The sequence below is a fragment of the Setaria italica genome, chromosome I, assembly GCF_000263155.2.
Source record: "Setaria italica strain Yugu1 chromosome I, Setaria_italica_v2.0, whole genome shotgun sequence".
NCBI lineage: Eukaryota > Viridiplantae > Streptophyta > Magnoliopsida > Poales > Poaceae > Setaria > Setaria italica.
Window position 1 is genome coordinate 23,985,193 of NC_028450.1, and position 9,978 is coordinate 23,995,170.

Genomic DNA, 9,978 nt, shown 5'->3' on the forward strand with positions numbered 1-9,978 from the left:
ATTAAGTACCATCATAAGAGTGGAAAAAATTAAATATTCCGAACATTGAAGGTTTACAGTTGACACTAATGTATATTAATGCTGCGTATGGAGAAATGGAGCAAGTAGAAAGCAGAAACGTAGTGTCAAAGAGTAGCATAAATCATTACAAAGCAACGACACCCCCTTATACATGCTAATAGGAGACACTACTTGATATTAAGAGTCATTCTCTATGACCAAGAAATATCTAACTATAAATGATTATAAATGTGCTAGAACTAGATGATTCTAATATTGATATGACAAAGTTGTTAGCTTCTACATAAATAGCAAACCTTTTTCTAGTGTCTCCTATCAGCAAATGGCTCTTTTTTTTTAGGAAAACTTCCAGCAAAGGTTGTACCAAATGGCTCATATTTTTGCTCCCACAAAATGCGGCATGTCATTCTTTTACAAGAGAAAGTTTGGCAATCGGGAACAATCCTTGTATTCCTGAATTTGTCTAACTAATAAGGTTGTATTGAGAGCATTCATTACCTATTATTACCTCTTATGGCTGTTTTAAGTTGTTGATTTGTGTATACTACAATAATGGTGGCTTGACACATTTTCTTAGCCCCATAGTCTACAAGCCATATATTGTTTCATTCTTTGCAATTATTCTGTCATCCTTCCTGCATCCCAAATTATTAGCGGTTTTTACTTATCTAAATACATAGTTTTTCTTATGCACGTAGTATATAAATCCTAAAAACTTTACTAGTTTTTTATAAACTTTTGTTAGTTATCACAATTACAAAAATAAGCTGAAACAGAGAAAAGGGGCGGCCTCTAATATATGAATATACCTACTTCCTTTTGCTTTTATTACAAGTCACCATGATGTACTCAAAAAATCGATACCATCACATTTCATTTGAACTTTTTAAATTTGTAATAATAACTATTATAATGTGAGAATATAACGAACCAAATACCGTTAAAATAATTTGCTGTGAAAACTTGATTTTTGCACGGCCAAAAGTATCATCGTACAAGAACCGGCGGTGTATTTTGCTAAGTAGCTCGGTCAAAAAAAAAATCTGAAAAAGAAAAGAGCGTTGCCATGGCCCATGGCTGGCATGGTGGGAAAGGGAAATTGTGGCATTGGCCGGTCGGTGGTGGTGGCAGGCCGGCGCAGGGTGCATGTTCTCCCAGTTTTTTAAGCTGAAGATGGCAGTGCCGAGGAGGATCCAGTCACGCAAATCCAACTGACACACACCCTGCTCCGGCGTTGCTGGCCTGCTAGCTGCTTGGGCTCGGCTTGACCTCCCCGTGACGCCGCGCCGACCGCGCCCACACTCCCCGCCAGACTCCGCAGCGACCCAACACAGCGGTCAAACAAAGCCAGCGGCGGCGTAACACCCAAGCCACCTCCGCTCCGCTTCGCTCCGCTCAGCTCAGCACAAAAAAATCCCCCACTCGCTCCACGCCCGAGGCGGCCGGCGGCGATGTCGTCAGCGGCGCCCCCGCCGCCCCAGCCGGAGTCTCCCTCCGCCGGCGCCGGCGCCGGCGGTGGCGGCGACAAGGTCCTTGCCGCCGCGCAGCACATCGTCAAGTCCCTCGCCACCTCCAAGAACGCCGCCGACGACATGATCCGCATCCTCTCCGGCTTCGACAACCGCCTCTCCTCCATCACCAACGACCACCTCTTCCCCTCCCCGGACCCCTCCTCCGGCCCCGCCTCCGGCTCCGCCTCCGCCTCGGGCTCCTCCGCCTCCGAGATCTCCGCCGCCGCCGCCTTCGACGCCGCCGACCAGCTCATCCAGCTCTGGGACGCCACCCCGGAGGCGCTCGTCTTCGAGGCCCCCGAGGACGACGTCGCGCAGTACCTCGCCGCGGTCGACGTCGCCGTCGACCACCTCGCCCGCGGCGGGCCCGGCGGCGCGCGCGCGGGCGTCGCCGTGCAGCTCGCCATGGCGCGGCTCGAGGAGGAGCTCCGCCACCTCATGGTCCGCCACGCCGTCCCGATCGACCCCACGGGGCTCTTCTTCTCGCTCCGCCGCCTCTCGCTCGAGTCCATGGACGACCTCGACGCCTCCTCCGAGTTCGACGCCGCCACGCCGCACAGCCTCGACGGCACCCCCGCCGGGCCGGAGACCGCGCGCGGCGCCGTGCTGGGATCCAACCCCTTCGAGGACCAGGTCTTCGACCCCGTGCGCCCCGAGGCCGTCGACGAGCTGCGCGCCATCGCCGACCGGATGGCGCGCGCGGGCTACTCCCGCGAGCTCGCCGACGCCTACTGCGGCGTCCGGCGCGACGTGCTCGACGAGTACCTCTCCGTGCTCGGCGTCGAGCGCCTCAGCATCGACGAGGTACAGCGCATCGAGTGGAAGCTGCTCAACGACAAGATGAAGAAGTGGGTGCACGGGGTCAAGACGGTCGTGCGTGTCCTGCTTGCTGGTGAGCGCCGCCTCTGTGACCAGGTGCTCACCGCGTCCGATGACCTTATGGAGGAGTGCTTCCTTGAGTCCACCAAGGGATGCATTATGCAGATTCTCAGCTTTGGGGATGCCGTGGCGGTCTGCCCCCGCTCACCGGAGAAGGTCCCCCGGATCCTTGACATGTATGAGGCGCTTTCAGAGGTGATCCCTGAAATGAGGGACTTGTGCATAGGGAGTTCTGGGGATGGTGTGATCAGTGACGTGCAGGCCATTCTTGATAGGCTTGGGGATGCTGTGAGGGGTAATCTGTTTGAGTTTGGGAAGATGTTGCAGCAGGAGACATCACGGAGGGCGATGACGGCTGGTGAGATCCACCCGATGACACGCTATGTCATGAACTATTTGAGGTTGCTGGTTGTTTACAGTGAGACGCTTGATGTCCTATTGGCTGATGACAATTGTGATCAAGATGCTTTCAGAAATTCTGATGATCAGGATCAGGAACACTTGCAGAGCATGACCCCTCTTGGAAGGCGTCTCCTGAAGCTAATATCTTATTTGGAAGCCAATTTGGAGGAAAAATCTAGGCTCTATGAAGATGCTGCCCTGGAGTGCATATTTGCCATGAACAATTTGCTCTATATTGTTCAGAAGGTAAAGGATTCCGAGCTAGGAAAGATTTTAGGTGATCACTGGATAAAAAGGCGGAGTGGTAAGATTCGGCAGTACTCAAAGAGCTATCTAAGGATATCTTGGACCAAGGCTTTGTCTTATTTCAAGGAAGATGGACATGGGAGTGGGAGTGGGAGCGGAAGCGGGAGTGGGAGTGGGAGTGGGAGTGGCAGTGGCAGTGGGCATTCAAGTTCTAGGATGTCCATCAAGGAACGGTTCAAGAACTTCAACATGGCCTTTGAGGAAATTTACAGGAACCAGACACTCTGGAAAGTTCCAGATCCTCAGCTCCGGGAAGAACTGAAAATATCAATATCTGAAAATGTAATTCCAGCATATCGTGCTTTTCTGGGCAGATATGGTAATCAAGTGGATGGGGGAAGAAATCCAGGAAAATATATAAAATACACACCGGAAGATTTGGAGAGCCAGCTATCTGCTTTATTTGAGGGGTCATCAGTGTCTGCCAACCACTCTAGGAGAAGAACATAGTTCATGGTGTCAGGATCATGTTTCAGGTATGATCTTGTTAGAAAGGTCATATGTTCATGCATTTTTGTGCACATCATATCTGTTGATTGGATGCTTGTTCCCATAGTAGAGTCATTACAATACTGTAATACAACATATGTGGACCTTTTGGTGTGCTTACTGCTGCATAGTGTGTACTAAGGAATGCTGTACATTTATTGTCCTATTGTTAATTGTGATATGTGCTGACTATCTCACATTGGCTGTGAAGGACCATTTGCCACTAGGTAGATTATTGACTGTCCAAGAGACTTTCTCGGTTGATTAATTGGGGTTGCCAACTTGCCATATTTGCCAGGAGTTGTGCAGTCATATTCTATTGATGATGATGGAGAAACTTGTGGTGCTAAATAGAAAAAGTTTAGATTTTGCACCTTCATGTTTTGGATTATCCATTTTGTACTTGCAAAGTTAGAAAAAGAAAGCCTACCAGTTTGCTCTTCTCAACACTCTAGAGGTAGCTCTGCCTTCGTTATTTCGGACTTTGTGACTTGTGAACACCTTTTGAGTAAGGAAGCCTTCCATTTAGTCATTGATGGTAAATATTGCTCTTTTATCACTTCTTACTTTTTCAATGTTTTAATTTCAATACACTGCTGTCTTATTCAGCCTCATTTTTTATATATAATAGGTTGCCATTCTAAAATTTTTATTTATGTGGTGCATTCTGCAAGCAGTGTGCTGAAGTATGTGTGCATCTCTCTTCCTGAAATATTAAGATTTTAGGAAATTAGTTATGCATGGGAGTCAAGTTGGCATAAAAAAACCCTGAGGTTCGTGCGTTTGAAACCTGGTTGGCTCAAATTCATGGAAACCATAATTGTAATGTTTTTGGGTGCCTTGACTGTTTAAAGTGAGACAAGTGATCCCATGGGTCGACATGATCCCACCATTGTCGAGTTCAGACTGTAGTTATAGTACGCTGCACGCTCGAAGGAGTGTTTTAAGCATGATTGTTTTCCTCAGAGTGTTTTAAGTATGATTAGGTTGCCTGTTTTCCTGCAGCTGGAACTTTGGACTGAACTGATTAATGCTTTAAACTCAATTCTAAGTCAATGTTTCATTGCTTAGTACCTGAATGACTGAATCTGCATGTGCTTGCCGCAGGGGGCTAAATTCTAGGATGAAATTATGGCTTTTAATTCAAAAGTTCTTTTACTTGATAGAACTCCCCAAATTTTGCTGCCTCTACCCAAACATGGCTGTTGTAGTGGCCAGCCTTACAATTTACAATATGGTCCTCGCATATGAATTGGAAATTCTGATGTGGTAGTATGGTGTTTGAAACTTGAAAGAAGTAGGATTTTGTATTGTCTCCAATTTGACCAAATTTTGTTCCCACCTGTGGTAATTGTTAACTTTGGCCGTGCTTGAATTTGGATGCAGGGGCATCAAGCAGCATCATTAGTGGAAAGAGTGCCCTACAAATATCTTGATAATAGTTATGCACTTCATCTCTTAGTAAGATTGATGAGGTTTAATATACATCGTTAGACAATAGACACTTATGCATAGCATATTTGCTGGTATAAGCACATTCTCCACACCTGTTTGACAAAAGTCTCTCTGTCTTTGCCATCACTGTCCAAGTTTGATAATTAAACCATGTGTAAATACTTTCAACATAAAAAATATGGAACAATCTCATTAGATGTTGATACCTGAAGAGAGGGAAATCATTTCTTTTAATTAGAGAGATATCCTCTATATTTCAGATCTGATACTTGACTTAAATTGGAAAAGCATGGATGTCCAGAATTCCCTGTAGTTCCTAACTTTCTCAAATCTATAAAATGGTTAGCAAAGTAAACCTGAACTGAAACTTTGGGATCATAAATATAGAAAGAAAAATATATAAACAGGAATTGGGAAGTTTTTTTTTTTCTTTTCTTTTTGGAGTTTATGAATTGGGAGGATTTGCAGGACAGTATAAAAGAAAATAAATGAACTGTGGACTTTTCTGTCCAAAGAAGCTTACTAGGACCTGGTACTGGAACTGGAATAACAAATACTGGATGGGGCAGATTGCACACTTACATAAGTTATCTATCATCCAAACATTCAGGTACACAAAGGCACAATTTAAAACTAGAGCTAGAGCATATTACTGTCAGTCTGCCATACAATCGAAGAATGCTCATGGCTATTGGGGTTCTAATGTGTACAGGTTAACTTATCAGCATGTTGATTTCCCAAATATCAGATAGATCAGCTGTTCAGCTTGAGTGTATGTATCACCATGCCATTGTACTAATGTAAACTTGATGTGCTCTCATATACATCCCAAGGAGGAGGATACTTGGCATCAGCCTTTTGATATCATACTAGGCCAACGAAAAAACACAATCTCATGTTGGCCTCCTATAGGTTTTCTTTCCCATTTGCCATTGACTGGTTACCAAATTTTTCCAGGCCTTCCACATGTAAGTAAGTTATAAGCATGCCTTAGTTATACTGCCAAACTTGTACATTCTAAAACCAAGTCCGTCATCCTCATTCGAAAGGGGCTGAACACTTCATATATATGTTATTGATGGATAGTTCTACCTTTTCTAGTACAGGTAGGATGGTATTCATTTTGTGATGCGTCAAAGCTCGGCCTGGAATATAGTGATTTATCTTTGTATTGTTAATAGTGCTGGGTGTTCTTTTTTAGCTTTATTTAGCAAATGGTTCTTTCAGTGATGCATTGATTAATTCTGTCAAAAGAAAAATGCACTGTTAATTTCTGCCTTTTTCTTATAGAAGTAATTGATTTCCCCTGTTTCCATATTGGTCAATTTCTACTGTTATTATATTTCTAATTTTTTTAGAACTCTGTTTTCATTTGTCAACACATTTGTGGCAAAATGCTGTTGATTGTTTAATGCAGATTATAATTAAGTATTTTGTGATGCTGCTGAACGATGGTGGCATTATATTGTAGATTATAAAGAAATCTCCAAATTTACAACACGACTTGTTTAATAAACAGAAACAGAACTTTGCCAGTCTGCTGAATGGATTCTAGTCTCTATTCTCAATTTCTACTTTCAGTTCAACTTATTATTGATTTTGTTAATCGTACTGCTATATTTTTATGCACTGTACTGTTGTCTGTTTATTTCTCAAGTCCCTTCTTGTCTGAAATTATGGTTCGTTGTTTAATGTCAACATGTAGAGAATCGGGGGAACATCGGATTTTGTTGTGCAGCTTATTGCAGTGAGTGAACTTGCGCTGGTATTGTCTATAGGTGCCTTGCAGTGATTTCAGACTAGGAAATTTCTAATTTGTTTTTGCTGCTATTTCTGTATCAGTTGAGGCGCTTTTTTTACTTTCCTTCGAGATCATTACTTTTTAGTGATGCTATAAAAAGGTTAACTCAAGTTGATGGGCTAATGCAAAATATAAGATTCTGATAACTTTTGACAAAATAGTAGCATTGTTGGACTGGGCCAGAGGGCCCCCACTGTGGAATAAAAACCCTAAGTGGACAATGCACGTCATACTTTTTAAATGTGGGCCTCTTGATTTGCGTGCTTGCAAAAGACCTGTTATCAAGGCAAACAGATGTGAAATGCTGCACTGTTCAGATAGCATGGCAACGTCTTTGAGAGATTGAGTGGCCTGATATTTTAACACTTTTTGCGAGCCTCCTCAAATAGCGTGCACCCTCTCCGTCTCAAACGTCTCAAATTACAGGTTATTTTAGATTTTTTGATTCATAAATTTTGTTATATACTTAGATAGATCCATGTTTAGCTAGAAAAACTAAAATAACTTAGGATGGATGGAGTCCATTTTTCAGATGTGTACGACTGCTCTGCCACTTTGTTTCTTTCACAAAAGAAAAAACTTGCTGGCACATCAAGTATATACATGGCCGTACTTCATGCTTCATTACAAACATGATCCGCCTTCTGAAAATCCATCTCGTCATAATTCGGGCTTCGGTCTCTGCAAATGGGAGATGGCTCAACAAGCCACACATTTATACTACTTTCAACAACAAATTCGGTCGGAGCGCTGGATTTTCATTTGAATTCTGCTCTAATTCCAAAGGAGAAAGCTCAAATCTCCATTAAAAAACACAAGAACATGAGTACATTTCTCTCCAGCCCAAACACCCTCCAATTTCACTCCAAGAAACGATCGATTTCTTGTCACTTATTCTACGTAGTAATAGGTACACCCCCAAACTCTTAGTTAATTAGGTTGGATCAACCGTTACCATTTCCCCAGTTGATTAGTAGCTGATCAGTAGGAGTATTCAGTAGCAGGGGCCATGCATGGATATCAAGGGATGTTCAGGCGCCCCTCTCGAGCATCTCGCAGAACCTCTTGAAGGACTCGAGCTTCTGCAGCTTCATCTGGTCGTGGAACCGCCGGATGAACACGTCCGCCACGCGGTCGATCTCGTCCTCCAGCCGGAACTCCCCCTCAGCCGACCCCGGGGCGGCGGCGATCGCCAGCTGCTTCTCGCCGTTGGCCTCGCTGTATTCCACCTCCTCCCCGCCGCCGGCCAGCGGCGAGCGGGCGAGGCCGGCGCCGCCGCCGTCCCGCTCCAGCGCGAAGCTGGGCAGGCTGCTGAGCACGACGGCCCTGCTCTCCTGCTCCACCACGAAGCTCGGCAGGCTCTCCAGCACCGCGGCCTTCCTGCCGCCGCCGGCTAGGAAGAGGTGCTCGCCGGCGGCGCCTCCACGTCGTGCGCCCTCCGTGCCCTCGCCGCCGCCGTGACCGGCCACCGCATTGCCGTACCCTCCGCCCTGGCCACTGCCACTAGAGCCGCCGCCCATGATGGCGTGGATCTTGCTCTGGATGGCGCTCAGCAGGAGCTTCTTGTTGCGCATGATGCCGAGCACGATGAGGCGCGTCCGCAGGGAGCTCGCCCTGGTGCCGACCGCCGTCGACTTCACCGCCGCCACGATGGCGGTGAAGAGCTGCTTCAAGTACCTCGTCGCCTTCTTCATCTTCGCTCCTCCAAACGACCAAGAAATTGCAGCTACCTTAGTTCACCGACACAATGCTAGCTTTGCAAAAATATGTCAAGAACTACTGGTGCCGCTGTTGATTTCTTCCTAGTAGTGTGCAATGAACTGTGGATGCGTGCAAGGACCTGTGTGTTTTGGCATGGAGTTCGGTCAGGAGGGTTTCATGGGTATATATAGGGGTGGCGGTCGACGGCACGAGATCTTCGCCATCTTCTTCTTCCGAGAAGCTTCAGGGTCACATGGATCCACACTTGCATGGTCGCCAGGAATTATGACCAATCGATCTAGGGCTACTGCTTAAAGCAAAAGCGGTAACAAATAAAAGATGGTAAAGTAACAAAGACACCAGTGTTGTACGCATCATCATCCATAAAAAAGGGCCGAGGGATGATGTTTAGTTTGTGTCATTTGGTCCCAATTATGGGACTCCAATGGACCCTAGCTAGCTAACGATTTGCTGGTTCCTTTTCGAGGGTTTGGTGAAATATCTCGTGCTCGTGGAGCTGCAAGCCTGCAACTTGCAGTTCTGCTAGATTGAGTTTTGCCACTTCAAAGACCGATCTCTCATTTTCTCCAACCAAGTGACACATCTAAGACTCAAGTGGATGCAGGGGCAGACTGGCCAATTTGCTTTTATATTAGGAACTGAATATGGTTTCAAGGTTTAAATTCTGAAACTAAATGCTTTCCATAACTAATCCCATGAGGTACTGTTTTCACATTACTAATTTCTAGTACATGTATTTATATTTTTGCTTACACCAATGGCCCAAGTTAAGTAAGTTTTGGGGTGCATTATGCCATCTATGAACGGAACCAAATCCTACCCCACTCTGCTATGTATACTAGATCTTCCAAAGACTAACTGGCTAAATATGCATACGTTTGAATTAACAAATGTACTTCATTTTGTACATATACAATTGCTAAAATAGACAAGTAATCCCTCACAATTGTTGTGTTAATCCATCATAGCTAGGGCCTAACCGGAATCTCAGCTGCTAATCGTTGACGCTTTTTGGAACGAAGCCTTCGCCGGTAAGGCTCAGTTGGGCGGATCCACTGCAGTATGCGGCGAGCCAGTGATCAGCAGCAGCGCCCTGCTTCCTTTTGTCCCCTGCCCCAATGGTGAGTGGCATCTGCATCTTGTGACCATGCCCTACCTAGGGTGCCATGCAGCAGCACAAACACAGTGCCAGTACACTGCAACTGTTCTTCAGGGACCAAAGTTTAGCCTTTAGCTGAAATGTAATGTAGGCCGAATCCTGCACCTTTCTTTTCATTCCTCTCCAATACATCTTTTTGGACCCTGTAAATATCATATATAGCCAGAGAATGGGCTTATTTACTGTGAATATGATTTGAGATCCTACGAACAAAAGCCATCAAAGGTAGTACT

General features: G+C 45.4%; 2 protein-coding genes across 6 annotated transcripts; one reads left to right on the plus strand and one right to left on the minus strand.

Annotated features, from left to right (window-relative positions):
* The first annotated feature begins 1,254 nt into the window (after positions 1-1,254).
* On the plus strand, positions 1,255-6,977 carry LOC101772056 (exocyst complex component EXO70B1). 5 transcript variants are annotated; one of them, XR_002678070.1, is made up of 3 exons: positions 1,255-3,595; positions 4,995-5,673; positions 5,776-6,184. XR_002678070.1 is itself a non-coding variant. In XM_004952488.3 (2 exons), the coding sequence occupies exon 1, from the start codon at positions 1,473-1,475 to the stop codon at positions 3,567-3,569; it is 2,097 nt and encodes a 698-aa protein (XP_004952545.1). In that variant the 5' UTR covers positions 1,255-1,472; the 3' UTR covers positions 3,570-3,595; positions 6,769-6,977. The 5 variants fall into 5 exon arrangements, 4 of the variants coding, with proteins under 4 accessions (XP_004952545.1, XP_004952544.1, XP_004952543.1 ...); XM_004952488.3 differs by lacking the exons at positions 4,995-5,673; positions 5,776-6,184 and adding an exon at positions 6,769-6,977; XM_004952487.3 differs by having other exon boundaries at positions 4,995-6,184.
* A 662-nt stretch (positions 6,978-7,639) lies between these two features.
* On the minus strand, positions 7,640-8,826 carry LOC101772997. The gene has a single exon (XM_004952489.3). It carries the CDS (start codon positions 8,556-8,558, stop codon positions 7,896-7,898), a length of 663 nt encoding a protein of 220 aa, XP_004952546.1. The 5' UTR covers positions 8,559-8,826; the 3' UTR covers positions 7,640-7,895.
* Between the last annotated feature and the right edge of the window lie 1,152 nt (positions 8,827-9,978).

Bases quoted from the DNA above. Each gene is read 5' to 3' on its own strand.
- LOC101772056 (XM_004952488.3), top strand. From the start codon at position 1,473: ATGTCGTCAGCGGCGCCCCCGCCGCCCCAGCCGGAGTCTCCCTCCGCC.
- LOC101772997 (XM_004952489.3), bottom strand. From the start codon at position 8,558: ATGAAGAAGGCGACGAGGTACTTGAAGCAGCTCTTCACCGCCATCGTG.